The sequence below is a fragment of the Lagenorhynchus albirostris genome, chromosome 3 (genome assembly GCF_949774975.1).
Source record: "Lagenorhynchus albirostris chromosome 3, mLagAlb1.1, whole genome shotgun sequence".
Classification (NCBI taxonomy): domain Eukaryota; kingdom Metazoa; phylum Chordata; class Mammalia; order Artiodactyla; family Delphinidae; genus Lagenorhynchus; species Lagenorhynchus albirostris.
In genome coordinates, this window is record NC_083097.1 from 56,940,002 (window position 1) to 56,965,841 (window position 25,840).

Genomic DNA, 25,840 nt, shown 5'->3' on the forward strand with positions numbered 1-25,840 from the left:
AAACAAATAAGTATTAAAAAAAAAAAAAAGAACAACTTTGGCCAGGTTGTCTAAGGGTCTGTCTTGCACAGCTATTGCTTTTTCAGCAGACTGCAATATTTTCAAGAGTTAAGGAGAGTTTCCTGATTATAGCCTCATTCGTATTCACTCCTAACTAGGGAAGTAGAGCCCTGCCCAAAGAAGTAAATCCGGAATCATGAATGCCTCCTGGTAAGTCCTTTCAAACTTGATAATGTAAATTCAGGGAAGTTGACCGACGAGGTCTAAGTTTGTTTGTAGACAGAGGCACAGTTAGATAACCTAACTAAGAGGCCTGGTTATGTGCCAGCCTTCTAGGTGTTCACAGGCTCAAGGAGGACGATAATCCCCACAGAAAAAGATAAATCCTATGGGGGCACAAACCACTTCCGCTAAGGTGGTACTGTTAATGGACTCATTTGCAGGGAGTGCTACATTTTTCTGTTCAACCCAAGGGTCAGTTAGGTTTTTTCCTAGCCTGAAATAAAAAGTTGTTCTAAATTCCAGAGGTCACCTGCCCCCTTAGCAATGGCCTGGGAGATATGGGTGATGTCATTATCTTTCCAGGCCAATGCCATTGTAAAGGAAAGGAGAGAAGTTTTCATGTTTAGTTAAAATACGAAATCTTAATCTGGCATCTTGAGTGGAAGCAGTCTAGATCAATGCCAGCTACTTCTTTTCTTAGTCAATTTGATTTGAAGGTCTCCAGCATTTATACAGGAGCAGATGGCAGGAGTCGTCTTTTTCAGCTTTGAGATGTATATCCAAAGCCCAAATCCTTGATGTTTGGCTGCCATTTGGGTAGTGAAGAAGGCCTAGTATAGTCCCTTCTAGAGAAATTCGAGGGCAGTCTTTGCTCTTAGGAATGCCAAATTAGAAGGGTGGACAAAAATTGAAAATGTTACTTTGGAGAATTGTAGTCAGATATTTGAGGAAACTAGAAGAATTCAGTTTTTTTCAGATATCTTGTCAGGTTTCAGCTGGGACAACAGTAAATATTTCTGGCAGTAATGAACAACCCTTTGGTTTTAGGAGGCATTCCCAAAGAAGGTGCAGGAGATATTACCTTCCCAAGATCTTAGAGCTACTCCCAAAGATGGCCAAAAGAAAGAAAGACTTAGATAATGACAAAAAAAGAAGGCAACAGTTGTCATTGGGAGAGAAAGGATCAATAACCACTGTGTCTGGTTTTGGAAAGAAGGGGATAACATGATATTTTATTTTCCTTTCTCAGTTGGGACCACAGGCTGAGATCCAAGGAGAGCTGACTCTGGGAAGAATTCTCATCCTTTGCCCACTTTTGTCAGTTTTCCCAGGATTCCATCTGCAGGCTCCAGTATTTACCAGAATTTGGCAAGGTTTTCCATTAATTTTATTTTCAGTTTTCCCTTTGATGATTATGGAAATAACATAGCAATTTACCAGAAAAATCCCTCAGAGTCCCAGGCAACTTTGGGAAGTTCTCAAATGAGGGCCCTCCTTTGAAAGTAGATATAGGGGTGTTTTTCAGGTCATTAACTTGGCAGACTTTTGCGTATGGTCATGTAGCCTTTTCAGAATGGAAAAACATTTCAGACAGAGGATTACTAGATTGAGTACTCAAAGGAGTATAGAGGGGAGAGTAGGAGTTATGTCAATCCTACAGTCTTTTGTTTTAGGTACCTCATATAGCTTTAATATTTCACTAGTCTTTTACAGCAAATCTTTTTTTTTTTTTTTTTTTTTTTTACAGCAAACCTTTTAATGAAGCTGTTTTTGGAATTTTAAAGTCGTTTGGAGGCTTCCGCATACCAATTAAAATAGGTATCCCCTTCTGTTTGTTTGATATGGGAACTCTTACTTTTTTTTTTTTAACATCTTTATTGGAGTATAATTGCTTTACAGTGTTGTGTTAGTTTCTGCTGTATAACAAAATGAATCAACTATATGCATACATATATCCCCATATCCCCTCCCTCTTGCATCTCCCTCCCTCCTTCCTTATCCCACCCCTCTAGGTGGTCTCAAAGCACCAAGCTGATCTCCCTGTGCCATGCAGCTGCTTCCCGCTAGCTATCTAGTTTACATTTGGTAGTGTATATATGTCAGTGCCACTCTCTCACTTTGTCCCAGCTTACCCTTCCCACTCCCCTTGTCCTCAAGTCCATTCTCTACACTTGTGTCTTTATTCCTGTCCTGCCTCTAGGTTTATCAGAACCATTTCTTTTTAGATTCCATATATATGTGGAACTCTTACTTTTAAGTATACTTTTTAAATGATCTTATCCGATTAGAATATTCTTCACAGTGCCCATTGTAATTCTAGATTGTAATTCCCCTGAGAGCAACAGTTTGGTAGGACCTCAGCCATAGACAGAGTTTAACCTGCATTTTTCTCCAGCCATATCTAGCTGCAAGTGGGGTGCAACCCACATGTCTGTCCAGCCATATTTTGGGACCCCCAACTTGATGGTCACCAAGTCAAATATTTGGGAGACAAAATTCTAGGTTGTCTTTAGTAAGATTTTGCCAATTTTGTAGGTATTTATAGCTTTGGGACTACAGTTTTCAGACATAAAATAAGTAGGTGTTCCAGAAGGTAGCACATTCAACTTGAAACCATGCCCCATAGGGTTAACAGAAGCCGATGTCTTAACAGAAATCCCCAAGTGTGTCTTATAGAACAGCAGATAAGGGAACAGCTTGTTAAAAACTCTTCTGCTTGTAACCTGCCTTTACTGATTAAGCTTGCTTGCTTGCTTGTTTTTCTTTCTTTCATTAATTGCATACCCTCCAAGCTTCACATAGCTTAGATAATATATTACAAGACTTTTTAACCATTAGATAACACCTCTGACCTATGGGTCACTATAATAATGGGGGCTTAAGTTGTTTTCTAGCAATTTGGAGTCAGCTCTTGTCCAGTTCAGGCTGGCTAAAGTTGGTTGGGACCACTGATCCTAAAACTGGGTCTGCACAGGTATCTGATGAATGACCTTTTGATGTCAGAGGGCTGAAAAGTCCACCCTCAAATCAGGCTAAGCATGTCCATTTTTGAGTATGTATCCCATGAAGAAGCATGTAACGCAGATACACCTGCCCAGAATGCTTGTTACCTCACATTTTCCCTACCTCCAATCTCCTTTCCCCACACCTAAGACCACCTTGATTCTTTATCCCATCAATATCTCGAGCCCCTTGCCTTCAGGGAGGTGGATCTGAGACTTGTTCTCCTATCTCTTCTCTTGGCTGCCTTTTGAATAAACCCTTTCTCTGTTACAAACCTTGGCATCTCAGCATTTGGCTTGCTACAAGTTGGGCAAGTAAGCCAGGTTTGGTAACAAATTCTGGGTATAGATGATGCCATTTCTTTTAACTAGGCCTTTGGGTTTTGTGGAGCCAAACTATACCTAAGAGAGATATGCTTGTCGTTGGAAATTGTGGGGTGTTTCACAGTGTAACTTGTTGCACAGAAATTTCCTTGAGGCTGGTGGGAGACTTAGCATCAAAGCAACCTATTCCATGACCAACTTATCCTATCACAGAAGTCTTCTTGAGGTGGCAAGTACTGTAACAGCTTTTAAATGTGCAACCCATACCCACCAATTTTTTAGGTTTTCTGGCTTCCAAGATCCCCATTAGCAGTAGCTTTTACTGGACCCAGTCCAGTTTTTAAATCAACTCAGTATGATCCCAGCTGGTAACCAACAACAATTCTCATGGATCTTTGGACTGGGGAAAAGGATTAAACTAGCAAAGGAGCCCCATACTGAGAGCCCCCAACCCCCCACAAGGGCTGTGAACCTGCAAGTCGAGGCCACCCCTGCCCAAAGCCCACGCAGGCTGAGGTCACGCGCAGAAACCCTTGGACTCCAAAACTCACATAATTTCCAAAATCCTTCTGTTACCTCAAAATTCTTAACGAAATGTACCATGACTCCATTTTGGACCTGTTGTTTCTTTTTAATGGGGCTATAACATAACTGCTTGAGCCAGAGTTTAATGGGTACCAGGAGGATGCCCTGGAAGCCAGCATATGGATAGCAGGTATAATTAGAGAGGGCTCCTAAGAGGAAGATGACTTTGCAGGTGTGGGTCACCCAAAAATTGAAGGCCAAATTGTTTAGGGGCCCCTTCCCAACAGATGATCTCCTGCAAGAGACAATCTTGAATATTATTATTTCAATTTTATTTTATTTTTATTACAAAAGATAGCTTATCCTTTAAGAAGCATACTCAAGCCCCCCCCCAAATTCTTTTGAAAATATTTAATGTGAGAAAATTAAATCAAGTAGAACTTAAATAATGACATTTTTATAAGATCTAGCACCAATTAAAAATATGAGTTATTAAGAGAAGAATGGAATTATTGAATAGCCAAAGTCCATCCACCCTGACATTTTGATAGGTTCAATCATTTATCCATTCTTGCACTGAACAGTTACTGAGTGACTATTAAGCGCTAGGTATTATAGACAGTGAGTGAGTGGAATACTGTTGTTACCTATGTACGTTTTCAATAATTTCAGAATGTGTTTGGATAAGCAAGGCCTAAGCATCTGGGGCACAAATACTTTAAGGCATATGAATGAGGCTACTGGCGTAGGGCCTTATCTACACTCTGCATGCTTGGAAACCTCACTTGAGAGGTCAGAATGTGGCTAATACCATCCCCATTCTTCTACTACACCATTTTGTCTGAAGATTAGTCACCTTAATCACTACTATGAAGTCCCACAATTTAAATACCAGGCAATTACAGCGTATGGTGTTTTGACCCTGACGAACCTTGTAAACACCCGAAATATACAGAAGATTTATCTTCATGGCAGGCCTGCGTCTAATATTTATGGGACCAGAGGTAAGAGTACGAAATGGAAGTCAGTGTACCCTGTGCAACTATTTGAATACTGTGCAAAACTTTCAGTGTTGGAACCACAAATTGGAACACTAAAACAAGGAAAATCTCTGCTAGACACTATTTTCTTATGCAAAAAAATATATTTTGTTATGCAAGAATTTACTGCACTCAAGCTGAGAGGAAGGCTTCATAAGTTAACCAATTTGTCTTCTCTCTTATCTAAGCACTTCTGCTGCTCAGATTCTGCCTGAACTCCAAAGCAGTCTATTTCTGATACGGACAGCTATAGCAGCCACAAATTTTCACTGCATTTGGGATTCCACCTTTTGTTTTGAAGATATAGGCAAGAGATAAATGTTTCCTAGGAGCCTGAATAGTGTTGGTCATGGGAGAGGGTATTGATAGTTATGCGTCAAGTGTTCAGCATCTGTAGCAGAGGCACTCATGAGTTTTTTAAAATAAATTAATGTGTGTATTTGTGATCTGTAAGGTCCTTTAAAGCATGGGGTGCAGGATAGGGGCCTCTCCTGCCCAGGTCTAAGTGCAGTAGTGCTTAGTGATGCTGGGAATTTAATGCCAAGCTCATCGGCCGGGTGATCTAGATGGCTGTATTTTTCTTAGAATTTCTTCAGCATCAAGAAAGATAGTGCTGGGGCTTCCCTGGTGGCACAGAGGTTAAGAATCCGCCTGCCAATGCAGGGGACATGGGTTCGAGCTCTGGTCGGGGAAGATCCCACATGCCGCGGAGCAACTAAGCCCGTGTGCCACAACTACTGAGCCTGTGCTCTAGAGCCTGTGTGCCACAACTACTGAAGCCGGCGCACCTAGAGCCCGTGCTCCGCAACAAGAGAAGCCACCACGAGAAGTCTGTGCACCACAAGGAAGAGTAGCCCCCGCTCACCACAACTAGAGAAAGCCCACACGCAGCAACGAAGACCCAATGCAGCCAAAAATAAATTAAAAAAAAAAAAAAGACAATGCTAGACTAATGGCTTAGACAATTGTAGCAAATTTCTAAGTTTGACTTTCCCCAAAACTAGTGTAAATGATAGCATTATGAAGACTTTTTAAAGAAAGGAAAAAGCAGACATATACCAAAAAGATGGTAATATTGTGAACCACGTTTCCATTGCCTAGCTCCTAGAATGACCAATTCATGGTCAATCTTGTTTCATTTTTACCCCTACCCATTCCTCCTCCCTCAATGACTCTTTTTTTTTTTTTTTTTTTTTGGCAGTAGGCGGGCCTCTCACTGTTGTGGCCTCTCCTGTTGCGGAGCACAGACTCCGGACGCGCAGGCTCAGCAGCCACGGCTCACGGGCCCAGCTGCTCCACGGCATGTGGGGTCTTCCCGGCCCGGGGCACGAACCCGTGTCCCCTGCATCGGCAGGCGGATTCTCAACCACTGCGCCACCAGGGAAGCCCCTCAATGACTCATTTTAAAGCAAATCCTAGATGTCGTATTATTACAGCCTATATATTCCTAAAAGATATTCTTAAAAAGATATAATCACAATACCATTATCCAATGATTCCTATTAAACAAACACTTTACAGCTTCATCCATGTGAAAGGCACTGTCTGGTTTTTGTTTTTTTTTTTTTGCGGTACGCGGGCCTCTCACTGTTGTGGCCTCTCCCGTTGCGGAGCACAGGCTCCAGACGCACAGGCTCAGCGGCCATGGCTCACGGGCCCAGCCGCTCTGCGGCATGTGGGATCTTCCCGGACCGGGGCACGAACCCGTGTCCCCTGCATTGGCAGGCGGACTCTCAACCACTGCGCCACCAGGGAAGCCCCACTGTCTGGTTTTTACTTTTGAGGATGGAAATAATCTGCCATGAAGAAACAGTGGTACAGTGTTCACCGTGTTTGAAGTCACAAGACCCGAGGAGGTGTGATGTGCATGGGCAGTTTAAGCTACACTAAATCTATTTGTCGGTCTTGGCTTCAAGAACTGCATATTTTGGACCTAAATGATCTGGTTTAATTTTTGCCCCTTAACCTCTGGAAAGTAAGGCGTGGGAAGGGGATTTAGTGTCTCTGTTATGCCGAGGCGTGTTTGAACTTGTTTCTTTTTCCAAAATGTACAAGTTGCTAGGAGAACCATGGATTTATATGAACAAGTCCTGCAAGAGACTTAACAACAACAAAAAAAGGCAAAACTGGCTGAGTTAGGGAAATTCGTTGGTTTCGGGTCACGTTCCTGCTGTCCGCAGTCCCGGCTGGTTTGCTCCGGGCGTGCTAGAGGTCAGCGGCCTCCGCCGAGGACTTGCTGCCTGGGTCTCGCGCAGCTCCCAGGGCTCTCAGGCGACAGGGCGTTTCCTCCTTTTCCGGCCTCGGAAAGTTTTGTTTTGGTTCTTAATTCCCTATCAAGGAAAGGCACCCTGTTGACCATTTCTCAGCGTCTCCTCATGTTGGCTAGAGGCCAAGTTTCCCCCATTCCAGCTTGCACCGACTTTGGGAACCTTCGAGATACTCGAAAGCTCAGGAAGCGAGTCTTGGCGAGGAGGAATAGAGGGGGCAGCCTGGCTGTGGGTTCCACTGTTCCTGGCCGGCCCCTCTCTTCGCTCCGTCCCTCAGCCAGTACCCATCGCACCGCGAAGGGTGCGAACAGTCTCCCGGGTGACTGCTCCGGTGCGGCGTTCTCCACCGTTCCCAAGAAAATACTCTTTCTCAGACGAGCCCGCGCTGGAGGGGGAAGGACCGGACTAAGACCCGGCAATGGGGCCCGAGGCGCATGCGCAACCCAGCCTAGGCGTTTGAGTGTTCGCTCCGCAGCGGCGGCCGCTAGGTGGCGCATGCGTCCTGGAGGGTGCGGGTCGGCCTCTGGGAAGAAGGCGACGGCGGCGGCGGCGGCGGCGGCGGCGGCGGCGGCGGCGGCGGCGGCAGCCGCGGCGGCGAAAGGCGGGGGCGCCGTGGGGGCCGGGCCAGTGTTTACGGAGCGGCGGGAGGGCGCGGACGCGGAACCCAGCGTGGCGGCGGCAGGATGGTCATGGCGCATTTCGTTGAGAATTTTTGGGTAAGAGAAGGATGTTGGACATTGTGTGGGTTTCGGAGTCGGAGGGTTTCTGCGCCTGACCTCGGCCTGCGTGCGCTTCGGGCGGCGGCGGCGGCGGCGGCGGCGGCGGCTCCGCGGGCAGGGCCGGCGTCCTCCGACCGCCGCCTGCTGCGTCCCGCCTGGATGAAACCCGTCGGGCGATTCGCTGGCTTGCCGCCCTTGCGGGGGGCGGGGGCTGTCAGCGCGGCCCCTCAGCCCGCGGTGGGGACGCCGAGGGGCCGCCCGCCGCCCGCGCTGGGACAAAGCGCCGGATGGGGCGGGAGACGGCACCCGGCCCCGCCGGAGACTCCGGGCGCCGGGCGCGCTCCGCGGCTCGGACGCGGACGACGGGCCCGCGGCGCGGCCGCCCCCAGCTGCGCGCTGCCGGCGAGTGCGGGTTGGAGCCGGGCGGAGGGGCTCCCCTCATTCCCACCCCGCAGGCCCCCATCTTAGCCCTTTGGCCCCCCACCATTTCCCCACGCATTCCCGGGCGGGCTTGGGCTGGATCAGCACTTCCTCTCGGCCTCTCAGCTCGGCTCGTTGGTCTGCGCCCAGGACTTTGCCTCTGGGCCTGTTCACAAAGCGTTTAAAAGTTGAATTTAATGGAACTGGATTCCTTGGGCTTAAATGCGCCGATACGTCTCCCTGTTCTCCGTGCTCCTTCCCCTTCCTCATTCTTTCCACACCCTCCTTTTAACTCAGTATTAGCGTTAGGTGGTTCTCTGAGAATGAGTTCCCAGTCTCCCTGTGGGGTGTTTTTCTGCAGTTATTGTTTGCTGTAATGGGAAGCACAGTTCAGCCATGTACATGAAAGTAGTATGTGTACTCAGGTATCTCAGGAATCCCATTTTATGGCTTGACAGTTGCGAGTGCCACAATTCCATTTTAGTTAAGACGTAGAAATATTTAAAGTGGTACTCTTAAAGTGAATAAGGTATGTCTTAAGTTCTTAATTTCTGAGTGTTTCAAGCATGGTCCTGCTTAGTATTGAAATCAGTTCATAGTTATTTGTTTTGAATGTTCCTTGTTTTCCACAATCGACATAAATACTAGACGTTAGGGTGTTTTTTTTCCTTTTTTAGCAGATTTATTGAGGTACAATTCACCTGCCGTATAATACACCCATTTAAGTTAACAATTCAAGGATTTTTCGTCTGTTCATAGAATTGTGCAAATGTCACCACGCTTTTAGAACAATTTCATCATCTCAGGAAGAATACCAGTGTTCATAAGCAATCACTCTACATTTCCTTTTTGCCTCAGTCCTAGGCAGCTAATCTGTAGATTTCTGCCTATGTAGATTTGTCTGTTCTGGACATAATCATATAAATGGGTTCATACATGTGGTCCTTTGTGACTGGCTTCTTTTACTTAGCATGTTTCCAAGGTTCATCCAGGGTGTAGCATGCAGTACTTAATTCCATTTTATGGCCAAATAGTGTTCCATTGCATGTGTGGGTGTGTGGGTGTGTCTCTGTATCTATCTATCTCACATTGTATTTATCCATACATCAGTGGTAGACATTTGGTTGGTTGTGCTTTTTGGCTATCATGAATAATGCTGCTATGAACATTTCTGTACAAGTTTTTATGTGGATATATGTCTTAATTTCTTCTGGGAATGGGATTGCTGGGTCATATGGTAACTCTGTTGAATGTTTTGAGGAAGGGCCAAACATTTTCCAAAGTGGTTGCACCATTTTACAATCCCGTTAGCAATGTCTGAGGTTTCCAGTTTTTCCACGTGCTGGACAACACTTGTTATCTTTTTTATTGTAGCGTTGGGTGTGAAGTAATATCTCATTGTGGTTTTGATTTACAATACATGATTTTGTAAGTATTTTCTCTCATTCTGTGGGTTGTCTTTTTCACTCTTTTGATGGTATTATTTGAAGCACAGAAGTTTTAAATTTTGATGAAGTCCAATTTGTCTAATTTTTCTGTTGTCATGTATGCTTTTGTTGTCATATCTAAGAAGTCTTTCCTAACCCAGGATCACAAAGGTTTACTTCTATGTTATTTCTATGGATTTTATATATAGTTTTAGTTCTTACATTTAGGCTTATGATCCATTTGAAGTTAATTTTTGTGTATGGTGCTGGAAGAGGTACAGCTTCGTTTTTTGCCTGTGGGTCTAGTTGTCCCAGCACTATTTGTTGAAAAGGCTCTTCTTTTTCCATTGGATAGTTTTGGCACTCCTTTCAAAAATCAGTTGACGATAGATGTATGAGTTTATTTCTGGATTTTCATTGGTATCCCATCATCTATCCTTATGCTAATACCACACTGTTTCGATTACTGTAGCTTTGTAGTAAGTTTGGAATGGGGAAGTGCAAGTGCTCCAACTTTGTTCTTCTTTTTCAAGATTATTTTGGCTCTCCTGGGTCCCTTGATTTTCCATATGAATTTTATATTTAGCCTATTGATTTTAGACTTCAGGTTTTACAATGGCAATTTGTAAAACTTCTATAAGGATTACTTAAAATTTGGTGTTGTTAGAATGTTTTGTATTTTTTTTTTAATTAATTTATGGGTGCGTTGGGTCTTAGTTGCCGCAGGCGGGCTTTCTCTAGTTGCGGTGAGTGGGAGCTACTCTTTGTTGCAGTGCGCAGGCTCTAGACTTCAGTAGTTGTGGCACATGGGCTCCGTAGTTGTGGGTCGCAGGCTCTAGAGCACAGGCTCAGTAGTTGTGGCACATGGGCTTAGTTGTTCCGTGGCATGTGAGATCTTCCAGGACCAGGGCTTGAACCCGTGTCGCCTGCATTGGCAGGTGGATTCTTAACCACTGCACCACCAGGGAAGTCCTGTTTTGTATTTTTGGATGCATGAATGTGTTTTTGAAATTTGCTAACTTAATTCAAAATTGCACGTTAACATTTTAAGGTTATCTTTTGTTTTGTGTTCATTGAGTTTTGAACATAGCCTTTTTTGATGTTTTGGCTATTTTATGAATAATGCTTTATGAACATTTTTTGCAGGTTTTTGTGTGCCCCTTGTTTTCCCTCTTAGTAGAGGCATGGAAATAAATTTGGTTATCTGAAATCTAGAGAGAATCCCAAGTCTAGTTTGTGTTTTAGTGTTTGCCTTCACTTCCAATATTGAGTACAAATAGTTAAAATATACTGCATTTTATTTTACTTCCTGGTTGGGGATGAAGGCTCTAAATTGGATCTTAAAAAGCTCCAAAGGAGGACTAAATGAATTAGGAAACCCTGGGAACTAAATAACTTCTCAGAATTTGTTAGCTGTCTATTTAAGACAACTTAAAAATTTACCTATTTCTGAATCATTTATAAAAAATTTCTTAAAGAATTTGTAATATTAATTTCACTTTTCTCCCCTAATATTTAAAGTGGCACTGTCAAAACAAAATAAAACTTGTCAAAGTGAGGTAATGGGAACCTTTAAAGTTTTAGGTTTCTAACCAAACAAGCTGTTAATTGTTTTTTTCCCTACATATAAAAAGACAGATCTTTTTGTTGTGGCATTTTATTAGAGGAAAATTTGAATCATTCAAACTCTCTTCAAGTTATTTTGAAAGCAGCACATCCTGCCTGTTTCTTTATAGCTTTCTTAAAGTAAAACTATATGCTACATTACAAATTCCTTTACCTAATACTATACTTTGAAGAAAAAAAAATATCCCGAACTTCCTACACAGCAGGTGTTTTGTTGCTGATAAGTCAGTTTTTGCCACAAAGTATAGTGTCACAAAGATAATCAAGTTTAAAATGTTTTTCTTTCTATTAAAATTGGACAGCAAAAATAATGTTGATAACAGAAATCCACAGTTACCTTTAATATATAAGAACAGTTAGTCCTTCAAACGATTATTTAACTTCAAAAAGGTATTGACAAATATTGCACTGAAGAAGTTTCTCCATCTGCTGCTTCTTTCTCAGAGTCAAGTACTAGTTTATAATACTCTTGATTATATATGTCAGCCTTACAGTATAGTGATTAAAATGGCTTTATATATTTTTATATAAGTCCAAATTATTTAATTCAAGAGTTAAAAAGTTTTTTTAAGGAATGGATTTCATAGCGATAATTACTTAAGGGGAGAAAACAAGTGAGCACAGCATACCTGATTTAAATACCTTATAAACCTCATTTTACATAGTAATCCCAGTCTATATAAGATATAAAGTATTCCCCCAAAGACACCAGGTATTCTTTAGCATACATCACATTGTAATGAAGTGACATTTTTAGTTAGGTGACTTTTTCCAAAGATCTCCATTCAGCACATCAAGAATGAATGAATAATTATCTTCAGTATTTTTGTTCTGAAGTTTTTGCTTATTTCTTTTTAAAAAAATTTTTTTTTCTGATTAACCAGTACAGAAGTCTCATACCATTTATCTATTGATTTCACTGGTATTGTCATGCTTTACTTTTAAATAAATTCAGAGCACTAGGTTATACAGTTCTCTCTTGGTATCCTTGGGAGATTGGTTCCAGGACCAATACCAAAATCTACATGATGCCCAAGTCCCTTATATAAGAGGCATAATACCGTATATCCAAAATTTGATCTGTCATTACATGGATAAACTGGGAGGATTAAAATGTTTTTAAAAATCTGGAGTTGCTATTAATAGGACTTTGGAATGCAAAACGTTATTATATTTTTGCTTGGTTATTTAGTCGAAATTTAGTATCCTACATGAGAGACTAACAGCCCCCCCCCCCACATATCCTTTGGGGTTATTTATCCATATGAAAATTTTAAAATATACATCTTTAAAAAATTAGTTGAGGCAACCATAGAAACCCAGAATATAGACTTTTTATTACTTGAAATTTCCAAATATTGTAGTTTGGGGTACCTGCTTAGGATCTGATCCCATCAGATGATATACTAAAATTTTTAAAGTGTGTAGGTTTGTATATTTACATATATACAGTAATTAACAAATTTGCAAAATTTACGTGGTTTAGTATTTAAAAGGTACAAAAGGGAATGTAGTATAAAATCTCCCTTTTATCCACCCATCAAGATCTCTCAAAAGGTAATCACTGTTACCAATTTCTTATGTAGCTTTCCAGAAATAACCTCTGTATATACAAGCAAATAACATACATGTTAAAATGTGTTATTGTATAACTGTAAGCCAGTTAGCCATGCCCAAACTATTTTCAACTGCAACAAGCTATGAAAATTCAAACTACAGATTCATCTAACTTGGTTCAAATAGACTTGACAGGTAGATATTATAAAACTATAGTATTTAATTTACTTCTTTATTTTAAAATTTTATTTTTGACTGCATTGGGTCTTTGTTGCTGTACTCAGGCTTTCTCTAGTTGTGGTGAGCGGGGGCTACTCTTCGTTGCGGTGTGCAGGCTTCTCATCGCGGTGGCTTCTCTTGTTGCGGAGCATGGGCTCCAGGCACGCGGGCTTCAGTAGTTGTGGCTCGTGGGCTCAGTAGTTGTGGCTCGCAGGCTCTAGAGCGCAGGCTCAGTAGTTGTGGCACACAGGCTTAGTTGCTCCGCGGCATATGGGATCTTCCCAGACCAGGGCTTGAACCTGTGTCCTCTGCATTGACAGGTGGATTCTTAACCACTGCGCCACCAGGGAAGCCGAAAATTATAGTATTTTAGATGGAACTAAATGTTATTGTCAGGCTGTAGGTTTTTTTTGGGGGGGGCGGTGGAAGGGTGCTTTTGTTTGTTTTTGCCTTAATCACTTGAAATTGAGAAATTGATGCTGATTTAGTGTGCATAAGTTTAATTTAGGGGAAGGATTTTAGAGGACTGATATGGAGTGATAAAAATTTGCTGTCTGGGTTCTTTTCCAGCCCTACAGACGAAATCCTAAAGGTTCTAATCCTTTCAGAGCTACTTAAATTATTTTGGCAAACGCATGGGAGAAGAGTATACTTTGTGTCATCCTGCACTTTTGATTACCATAAGCCCTTTGGAAATACATATATATGTATATATTTTTTTGCGGTACGCGGGCCTCTCACTGTTGTGGTCTCTCCCGTTGCGGAGCACAGGCTCCGGACGCGCAGGCTCAGCGGCCATGGCTCACGGGCCTAGCATGTGGGATCTTCCCGGACCAGGGCATGAACCCGTGTCCCCTGCACCGGCAGGCGGACTCTCAACCACTGCGCCACCAGGGAGGCCTCCGGAAATACATATTTTATACACACATACACACACATATTTTGGAAGGAGTTTTTTGAGTCACGGGATATCTCCTGAGATTATCCACATCTTGATTTTATAATTCTCAAACAATTAACAGAAGCACCCTAAGAAGTCTGTATACAAATATAATGGCATGGAGACATACAGAAAAAGGAATAAAGGCTTGGCTTTCAATTTATCTAGTGTGGAAAAATGAAAAGATATTTGAATTGGAAGAATTTTAGTAGGAATCTGGTCCAGAGAGGTAAGCAAAAATTGGTCAGATGTGAGGGAAAACAAAAGCAAAACAGTAATGGAGACCTGTAATTACAGTTGACCCTTGAACAATGTGAGGGTTAGGGGTGCTGACCCCTGTGCAGTTGAAGATCAGAGTATAACTTATAGTTATTATAGTTGGCCCTTCCTATCCGTGGTTCCCCCATAACTGCGATTCCACATCTGCGGATTCAAGTAGTACTGTAGTATTTACTGTTGGAAAAAATCCACGTGTAAGTGGACCTGCGCAGTTCAAACCTATGTTGCTCAAGGGTCAGCTGTCTGTCTATTGGTAAAGAGGCTAGAGAATGTTGCTGGAATGGCCAGAGGCAGAGAGGATTAAATTGGGAAGTGATTAGTGAACTGTGTGATGAAGTTGAGGTACACAATTCCCTCATTTCCATCATGCACATGCTCCTTAGTGGAATTGCAGGAGTAGAATTATGGAAGATATGACAAGCATGTTTGTTTGACTTTAGGGATAAGATAGGAAGGTATGATGTAAGTAAAGCAAATTGGTGGTGCTGGGGCCTTAAATAAGAAGTGTTAGTTTTTAGTTGGTTGAAATAACAGCCAGTGAAGATGTTTTCCTTTTTTATTTATAACTTATTATGTGCTCGTTAAAACACATAAGAAAATAAAAATTACCTAAAGCCTTTTACTCTGTCCTCTAAGATTTTCTTTGGAAATGTAAAATTCAAAACAGATTCTACTATATAGTTCTGTATCTTGGTAATTTCAAATGATATTAACATCAAAACATTTTTCTCATGTGATTAAGTATTCTCTGAAAATATTTTCAGTATAGGTTTCATGGAATGGATAAGATGTAATTTTTTTATAGCATTCCCCTTTTGGACATTTAGGTTACTTGCAGTTTTTGTTTTTTTCCATTTATGAATTATGAGGACTGGAGATTTAAGTGTTAAGGTGAACAGAATGTCAGATTAAGAAGGTAGCCTTGTGTGTCTTTCCAAGCATAGATTGAAAAGTTTTTGAGAAAGCTGAAATTGTTGTTTTATTTTATTTTTCATTTTGAAAGTAATGAAAACTACATTTATTTACAGAATATTACAGAAAATTTGCAAGATAAAAGGATAAAAAATTAGCTCAAAACTATTTGCTTCTGCTATTTTTGTTGTGTCTATATGGTATCTTTTTAGATGGCTTGAAGGGTTTAACTAATTGGAAGAGCTGAGTTGTAATTTAAAAGATTAGGGAGGAGTATTTGAGGGGTGAGAAAATGATTTTTTTAAAGTAATAAGATTTGTTTCCTTCACTCAGTCGACAGATGTGTTTGAGTCACCTTTGTTCCGACTGCTGAGCAATGTTCATTCTAGGTTTTAATCACTGTTTTCTGCTTTAGCAATATCTTGCCAAGAGTTCTGAAGAATAGTTTTGGTGATCTTGTGTGAAAATTTTAAAACATAAATAGAACATTGATTAGAAGAGATTATAACTTGTGGTTGAATGTCCTGTTTGCCCGTAGAAAAACTGTGTGCATGTATTTTATTCTTTTCTTCCTAGCAGTTTTCAAGGCAGAAATAGACCTGGAGGGCTGTCATTGCATATTTGTTGAATTCCTATCAAAAATGTCTAGAAGATTCTTCACTAGAGGGGCCCATTCTTCAAAGCAAAAAAATATCTCCAGAATTAGTTAAATGTTTCATCATGTTTTTTCAGAGAAGGCAGGATAAAGTGAGATTACATCAAACACACATTAATGGTATATTTTACAGTGACTTGTCCAAGGTTACCTAATAAATGTCAGTAAGAGCTAGAGTAAAAGGAAAATGTAGAGAGGTAGGAAATGATGATATTTATTTATTTATTTTTGAGGCAGTTTAGAGTTGAGAGGAAGCTTAGGCATGTTACTACTATTCACATGATAGTACCTCCTGACCCTTCTTTTCTCCTTCCAAAAAAAATTTTTTTTGATTAAAAAGGAAATGAGGTAAAATCAACGTTTTAATGAATAGCCTGATTATACAGGGTACACACTTAATCTTTTGCCTGTTTTTCTAGTTCTCGGACTTATCAAAAGTGAAGAATATCCATGTTTTTAATTTTAGTGTTGGTTTTACTGTTGCTCTTAAAAGGTCTTTGAAGGAGAAGTTTCAAAGCCTTAATTAAAATCTATGGGATTTATAGTTTTGTGCTTTTACACTATTACTTTCCGTGGCTCTCTAAAACCCAGATATGTTAACAGTTCCATTTTCTTTAAAATAGGAATTTCATAGCATTGTTAATAGAGGAGTGCATTTTTTTCTTCAAGTGGAAATATTTTGATTGTATTTTATGTCTATTAACATTTTTTTAAAGTATAAAGTTATAAGATCAACCAGAAAAAGATGTTCTGAGTTACCAAAATAGATTTGATGACTTAAACTTTTTAACTTGAAATTTCAAGGATATCTCACTTGTCGACTCTATATTAGACCAGAAAAAAATCTGTACATTATTAGTGACTTGGTGACCTTACTTATAACTTAGTTATCTTTTCAGCTAAATTTCACTTTAATTGATAATTTAGATGCAAAACAATATGCATAACATGATCTCATTTTCATATTAAGCAGTAAAATATTTCTATATGTATGCAAAAAGGAATCTGGACTGATATACATCAAACTGTTAATTGTAGTCATCTTACTTCAATTAGAGTATTTAGGGGACACAAAGGTACTAAATTTGTGTTCTCTTAAAGGACCTGTATGATTCTGGATTTCCATCTTTAAAGGATGATAAAACTTTTTTTTTCCACTTCATATTAGGAATTATTAAAAAGATTTTTACACCTGTTTATATTGGATTATAACAAGATTTTATTTAGCTCAAGTCACATTCGGGAAGCTTTGTATGGAAATGCTACCTCTTTGCAAAGTGCATTGAGATTGGCAGAGAAAAGATCCTGTCTTGGTGTAAACCTTCATTGTAATTGTCCTCCTTGGGTCAGCAGTGGTGTTAGTAGCTGTTTTTGTCAGTTAATACTGAAAATTTCCCTGCTAGAATTTATTGATTAAAAAGGATAAAATATTATTTATTTAACTTTTTTGACAACTTTATTGAAATATATTTTGTGAACCATACAGTTCATCCTTTAAAGTGTATAGTTTAGTGGTTTTGGTAATGTTCACAGATACGTGGAAACCATCATCACAGTCAGTCTTAAATTACCTCAAAAATTTTCATTACCTCAAAAAGAAATCCCGTACCTTTTATCACCCCATGTCTCACCTTCACCCCACCTCAAGCAATACACTAATCTATTTTCTGTTTCTATAGATTTCTCTATTCTGGACTTGAATATGAGGGGAATCATATAGTATATGGTCTTTTGTGACTGGCTTCTTTCTCTTAGCATAATGTTTTCAAGGTTCATCAATATTATAGCATGTATCAATATTTCATTTTTTGTTTTCTTTTTTATAAATTTATTTTATTTTTGGCTGCGTTGGGTCTTCATTGCTGCGCGCGGGCTTTCTCTAGTTGCGGTGAGCAGGGGCTACTCTTCGTTGTGGTGCGCTGGCTTCTCATTGCGGTGGTTTCTCGTTGCGGAGCACGGGCTCTAGGCGCGCGGGCTTCAGTAGTTGTGGCACGCGGGCTCTAGAGCGCAGGCTCAGTAGTTGTGGCACACGGGCTTAGTTGCTCTGCGGCATGTGAGATCTTCTTGGACCAGGCTCGAACCTGAATGTTTCATTTCTTTTATGGCTGAGTAAATTCCAGTGCATGGGTATATCACATTGCTTATCCATTTGTTAGTTGATGGACATTTGGGTTGTTTTCACCTTTATTATGAATAATGCTGCTATAAACATTAGTGTACTGATTTTTTTGTGGACATACGTAATTTCTTACATGTTGATTAATGAATAAGCTAGCTGAAAATAAGCTCATCACTGATGAGTAAATACCTACTCTTAAAAATCTAGCTATTCAGGTTTGGATTTCTTTTTGGTGTTCTAAAATTGATTGCAGTGATGGTGGCACAAGTCTGTAAATATGCTAACATGTTTTGCCTTGTACACTTTAAATGGCCAAATTGTATGGTGTGTGAATTATATCTCAATAAAATTGTTATTAAAAAGAATACGGCTTCCCTGGTGGCACAGTGGTTTGAGAGTCCGCCTGCCGATGCAGGGGACATGGGTTCGTGCCCTGGTCCGGGAAGATCCCACATGCCGCGGAGTGGCTAGACCCGTGAGCCATGGCTGCTGAGCCTGCGTGTCGGGAGCCTGTGCTCCTCAACAGGAGAGGCCACAACAGTGCGAGGCCCGCGTACTGCCAAAAAAAAAAAGAATAAAAATTTGATCAGTAGAAGAAAAAATATTGGCCGTTGATAATCAAGATTTTATATCAACAGTTGTAGTGTACTTGGGAGAAAATAGCATTTTACAACTGCTTGTCAGTATAGCTTTTAGCTCTGTTACTCCTGTATTAAAGACTTGACCTGTTTATTATTTTTTTTATTAGAAAGTTAACCTATGCTCTGAAATGAAATTATTCCATTTTCCAGAGATAATTTGCTGTTAATAGTTTGCTGTATATGCCTTCAGATTCTGTTTGTATGCATATATGCAACCTGTTATTTTTTCAATGGAAATGAAATTTTACGTATACTGTTTCATACCATGCTTTAAAACAAAATTTATTGAAGCACATTTTACATATCATAAAATCTACCCAATTTAAGTGTACAATTCGTTGATTTTTAGTAACTTTACCGAGTGGTGCAGCAATCATTAATTTTGGAACATGATCATCCTCCCAATAATTAGATCCCTCATGTCCATTGACAGACAGTTAATGCTCTTTTCTACCCTCAGCTCTAGGTGGCCACTAATCCACTTTCTTTCTCTATAGATTTGCCTGTTCTGAACATTTCGTATAAATGGAATCATACAATATACGGTCTCTTGTGTCTGGCTTCTTTCAGTTAGTAAAGTTTTTATGAGGTTAATCCATAAAGTCATATGTGTCAGTGTTTTTTCCTGTTTATTGCTGATTTGTATTCCATTGTGTGGCTCTACCTCATTTTGTTTCTCCATTCATCAGTTTGGGACATTTAGGTTGCTCCCAACATTAGATTATTTTTGGCTTTTATGAATAATTACAACTTGCTCTTTTTCTCACTGATATTATGTATATCTGGGCAGATTTAAGAAATTAATACTTAAAAATGTACTGCAATTTTTTTTTACTGCAGTTAAAAAACACTATATGTATTTCATTGTAGGATATACTATCATTTGTTTAACCAGTAATGTTAATGGATGTTTCTGAGTTCTGTTTTTTCACAATTATAAACAGTACTGCAGTGCATATTTTTCCACATTTATCTCTGTATGTGTGTTTTTGTGGTATAGATTTCTAAAAGTGGAATTGCTGGATTAAAGGGTGTGCACATTTACAGTTTTAGTAAAATATTGAAGACCAGAAAACATCTTTAGCTATAATTCTTTTTGATAATAAAACTCTGTCATCAACTTACTTGTACATTTGTGTATTTTAGTTAGCCAAGAAAAAGCAAGTTCTGCTTGCTTGAGTTAACAGAATATGTTAAGAAAAAAAATTTTTTGTGTCGAAAATGATAAACTTGTGGTTACCAAAGGGGAAAGGTGTGTGTGTGGGGGGGGGATAAATTAGGAGTTTGGGATTAACATACACACACTACTATATATAAAATAGATAATCAACAAGGACCTACTGTATAGCCCAGAGAACTCTACTCAATATTCCGAAATAATCTATACAGGAAAAGAATCTGAAAAAGAATGGGTATAGTTATATGTATAACTGAACCACTTTTCTGTACACCTGAAACTAACACAACAGTGTAAATCAACTATACCCCAATATAAAATAAAAATTAAATTAAAAAAAGAGAAAATGATAGGAACATATCCACTTCAAGGTCAAGGGTGATAAAATGGATATGTAATTCAGAAATATTTACTGTTATTTTACTTGTCTTTGAATTAGACTAAAAACATTGATGGCTATTAAAAAATTAATAGAACCTACATGGGGGTACTTTTAGTTAAAAAAACCTGGGTAATCGCAGATGGTGACAGAAATATGAGTTACGATTGCCAGTTTCAAGAGTGGTCTTCCCCATTTCCCCAGAATTTCCATTTTTTTTTTCAGGTGAAGACACTGAAGCCACTTGTCTCCTACTGTATTTTTTGACATATGTATGTATTTTGACATATGTATGTATGTATGTATATGTGTGTATTTAATACACTGTCATCTCTTATGAAAAGCTGTAAAGTAAGTTTTTGACAAGGTGACAATAGGCCTGGGTTCTTGGTATTTGACTTTGAAGTTTTTTCTTTTTAAAGATACATGTATATTTGTGTGTGTGTGTGTGTGTATGTGGAGAGAGAGAGCTATTTGAAGTATTACAATTTTTGTTTAGTTTGTGCCAGAGAAAAAGTTAATGATCAATAAATGTTTGTGTTAATAGATTTATGAAATTAAGAAAACAGTGCCTAGAATCAGGCGTATTACATTTTTTAGAACTCAGTAAATGGATGAATACCCAAATAGGAAGAAATGACACATGGATTTGTAATCATGCAGCGTGTTTATGTGTAGTCGTTAGTGCCTCTTGAAGCAGACCTTTTCAGCTTCACATCCTCATTGGTATTTTTCCTTCTCTTTCCAAGTGAAGACCTGAGGGATGGAATAGCTAGTACTGTTTCCTAAGGTATATTATATTACTGTTACTGTAATAATATTGTTATATTGAATGGTAAAGAAATTAATAAATCTCATTTCCTCTCTTGGTAATTTCAAGTAATATGCTATTTGCATATCTGAACTTCCCAAATAAAGAGCTTACTTTTTGAGAACTTCTTAATAAGAACCTAGATTTCTGAATGTAATTTAACCATTGTTTTTTGGCTGTGGTTGCGCGGCTTGCGGGATCTTAGTTCTCCAACCAGGGATCCAGCCTGGGCCCCTTGCAGTGGAAACGTGGAGTCCTAACCACTGGACCGCCAGGGAATTCCCCCCCCCCTTTTTTTTAACCTTTCCTTGATTGATTAATGTTTACAGTACTGTAACAGTGAAACAAAATGCTCAGGACCTGATTGCCCCAGTTACTAGAAGATCTCCAAGTTTTCTTGTTTTCTTTTAAAAAGAGAGATGGTAAATATTATTTCTTCTATCTGTGTGCTTGTGTGAATAGCCCTTCAGTACCAGCTCATTTCTAATTTGAATATGCATGATGAATATGCATAATACACATTGGGAACCCAGGTAACCTGACTTGTTAGAATTATGTGCAAATGAAGACTGGTAGTTGTCAGGGGAGAACTTTGGGGACTGAGAGCTCCAGGCTTTGGATTTTATAGTTTTAGATTTCAGATTTGTTTTTTTCAGGGTTCATGACTATGTTATGGGAGTTGGTGGATAGTTTAATTATTTGTAGTTTCTTTATTATATTCAAGTAATGGAATGGATCCCTTGGAGGATTCAGGCCCTTGATTATTTTGTCTATAAATTTACTAATCTGCATGATGATGTTATTTTTGCTTGCTATAGACTAGTGTTAATCGTTATTTCAGAAAATATTATTTTGACTGGAATAAATTTGCATGAAAAACCCAGAGAAAGTAAATAACTAAAGTTAGATCACAGATTTTTTCTTTATTTTAAACATGAAAAATTGTAGAAGCCAAATGGATGTGTTTAGATTTATAGGAGACTGTAGTTTTATTTTATATTCTTTTTTTTTTAAATTTATTTATTTTTGGCTGTGTTGGGTCTTTGTTGCTGCGCGCGGACTTTCTCTAGTTGCGGCGAGCAGGGTCTACTCTTCGTTGCGGTGCACGGGCTTCTCATTGCAGTGGCTTCTCTCATTGTGGAGCACGGGCTCTAGGCGCGCGGGCTTCAGTAGTTGCAGCATGCGGGCTCAGTAGTTGTGGCTCACGGGCTCTAGAGCACAGGCTCAGTAGTTGTGGCACACGAGCTTAGTTGCTCTGCGGCATGTGGGATCTTCCTGGACCCGGGATCGAACCCATGTCCCCTGCATTGGCAGGCGGATTCTCAACCACTGCGCCACCGGGGAAGCCCTATTTTATATTCTTGATAAATGGAAATGGATGTTCAAATGCTAGGGATATTATTTGTATTATTACAAATATGATGTTTTAATTCATTGTATGTATAACAGTCTAATTACTTGCTATATTAGCTGACAGGTTTATTAGGGATCACTTCAGCTTAGCGGGAAGTTCCTATAATATGTTTCCTGTTTTTGGTGGACTGTGGAAAATTAAGTTTCAGTTTGCATAACACTTGCTTACGGCATTGCTTTCTATTTCCAACAAATATATTCAATTCTTCATTATCGTCACTGAAGAAAAATAAAAACTGCTAACTGTAAAAAGAGTTGTTGAGCTTAGTTTATAAATAGTCTTTCATTTCACGTATAAAATTGATATTTCTGATGTTTTCTGTGTTATGACTTGCTAATTTAGCTTTATATTGGATTAAATGGCATTAGGATTTTCTAGGGTTGTGTAGTAGTCTAGTTGTGTTAATTTCCCATTAGTTGAGGACTAGCCAATAGACTGTTACTGCTCTTTTATTAAAATTTTATCTCCTTTCTCACATCTCAAGTTGTTTAAGTTTATTGAAAGACTTAGATTAGTGATTATAAAGTGTTTTGTGGTATTTAGTGCTTATGTGATTAGTAAATTCTGTCTTGACTCAGAAGTCAAGATTCAGTTATTTTAAAGTACAGACTCTGAGTTAAATAATCAGGAATCTCTCAATGCAGGTTAAAGGAATTGACATGGGATTTGGTAATGTATTTTAAAAGGTCCATGTTTATCTTTTCTAAATTATGCTGCATTTATTTATTAAAAATTCAGATGAATTTCATTAATATATCTTTATGAGTAATTATAGAATGTATTATGTGTGTATTGTGTGTATATGTGTATATAATATATTGTAAACTGTATCAAAGCATACAGTATTCCTTTGATACAGTTTAAAGTTATACAGTTAGAGCAACAATGGTTAAATTAAGGAAAAACAGCTCATTTGAGCATTAGAATTGCATGTTAGTTATTCTTAAGTCATTTTGATCTCTTTGTTAAACTAAAAATCTTTTTAAATTTTAGGGGGAAAAAAATAGTGGCTTTGATGTCCTTTACCATAATATGAAATATGGACAGATATCGACAAAAGAACTAGCAGATTTTGTAAGAGAAAGGTATGTATTTTTTAATAAGTCATTTAACAATTCATTATCAAGATAAATTTCAGAATATAAATAATTGAGAAAATTTTAGTTGGATTTAGATAAAAGTAATCAGTTACACTTTTAAAAAGTATACTATAGTTATACTTTAAAGTAGTGGTTCTCTGTCATCTACACACTGAGGACTAAATAGTGGCTGTCAGTGGCGTTGATAAACTCCTGATTTGCAAATCACTGCTTGAAAATATTATCTATATATTTTTCATTGAATATGCTAGCAAGGTGATACAGTAGAAAAACTGAGGAATTTTGTAGGATAAGATATTACCATTTCTCTAAACAAATATGTCGCTAAACAAACTTTTCAAATAATTTGAAAAGACTGTTTTCTGAACTTGTAGTTTAATTATGTATTATTATAGCTTTTATATTTAAAGAGTCCTAAGTACATGTTTTTAAATTGTGTAAATTTAGAAACATAATTTTTTATTACTCTTAGAATACAATAGTCAATTACCACCTATTAAAATCGGTATAATTTTTTTTTGAATTCTATTTTTTTTATACAGCAAGCTCTTATTAGTTATTATTTTATATATATTAGTGTATATATGTCAGTCCTAATCTCCCAATTCATTGCACCACCACCACCCTGCTTTCCCTCCTTGGTGTCCATATGTTTGTTCTCTACATCTGTGTCTCTGTTTCTGCCTTGCAAAGCAGTTCATCTGTACAGTTTTTTCTAGATTCCACATATATGCGTTAATATATGATAAAATCAGTATAATTTGATTTGATTAAGGCTATTTTGTGGCTGGACCCACTTGGTAATTTTTATGTGAACACATTTAAAATCTTTACGTTGCTAACATAGGGATACTTTGCCTTTAGATACAGTACTTCATTCATTTATTTTTTCAATATATATCCCATGTCTGCTGTGTGCCAGGCACTTGTCTGGATTTTGGGGTTAAAGAGGCAGCTTCTGCTTCATGGAGTTTGTCAGCTGGTAGGAATTGGGGAACAAACTATTCCATGTTTAGACAAATCCTTTTTGACTTCCATCTTTCTACTGGAGTTAAAAGGGGGACCATAAAGCCCTAAGTGCTATGGATAAAGTTGTCCCTCACTGGCTCACTTTTCATCACTAGCCAATAGTAAAAGTAAAAGGAGAGACTCTAGTACTCTGCATCTCCCGGCACATCCCCTAGCCTCCTTCTCCCCCAATACTTACATCACTACTATAATTATCTACCTTGAGACCAACAGAGCAGTGGTAATTATGCTTTTTAGCCCTATTTATGTCAGTTAAGAAGTCCAGGACTCCCGGGTCATCCCTTCTTTGCTCAGAATCTGACCCCTTAATGATTCTGTGGGCAGTGAGACACCTCCTTTCACTCCCCCTTCCCTACTTTATTTTTCTTCATATCACTTAACAACCACCAGATACAAGTGATATTTTACTTATTTATTTGTCTGTCTGTTTCTCCCCACTAGACTGTAAACCCCACAAGGTCAGGGATTTTCTTTTTTTGTCTTTTTTGCTTATTGTTCATTCTCCTGCACTTAGGATAGAGCTCAGCCCTTAGAAGGCCCTCAGTAAAGATTTTTTGATAGAATGAATTTCTAACATCACTGTCCTGATCCAAGCTATCATTATTGTTGCCTGGACTGCAGCAGTAGCACCTAACTGGCCTATCTACATTCATTCTTGTTTTCCTGCAACTTATTCTCTGTACTGTAATTGGAGTGTTTTTTGTTTTCTTCAAACTACAGATCAGTTTGTTACTCCTTGTTTAAACCATTTCAGAAGCTTCCTATTGCTCTTAAGACAGAACTGTGTGGTCTGATCCCAAATTGCCTTTCAAGCTTTAGCTCACACTAGACTCCTCTTTATTCAGACTCCTTTTTCCTCTCCAGAGACATTGGCTATTTTATTGGCAGGCTTTTTTTCAGTCCAGATTTTGTACATGCTTAGTCCTTGTTTGTACATGCTGACCTTACGAGGTCAGCAGTGTGCTTACTTCTCCACGGATGCCTTTCCTTATCTCTCTGACTAGGTCAAAATCACTTATTGTAATCTCTCTCAACATCATATATCTCTTTGTAGTATTTATAAAATGTTGTAATACTCATTTTTGTTATTTGTTATTGTTTCTGTTCCTTATAGAGGAACAGTATACAAAATTCTGTTGTATCCAGTGCCTAGCACAGAGCCTGGCACAATCGGATACTCATATTTCTTGAAGGAGTGAATGATAAAGAAAGGAAGAAAAGATAGACATAAGCATATGCTATGCACTAAGGACTT

The 25,840-nt window shown here is 38.9% G+C and overlaps 1 protein-coding gene across 1 annotated transcript in view; it reads left to right on the forward strand.

Moving 5' to 3' along the window:
* Positions 1–7,726: 7,726 nt before the first annotated feature.
* FCHO2 (FCH and mu domain containing endocytic adaptor 2) overlaps positions 7,727–25,840 on the forward strand; it is a gene marked incomplete at its 5' end in the record, with an annotated part of 117,340 nt that continues 99,226 nt past the window's right edge. The window contains 3 exon segments of the mRNA XM_060146315.1: positions 7,727–7,783; positions 7,785–7,877; positions 23,450–23,541. Coding sequence (XP_060002298.1) covers positions 7,727–7,783; positions 7,785–7,877; positions 23,450–23,541 — 242 coding nt within the window.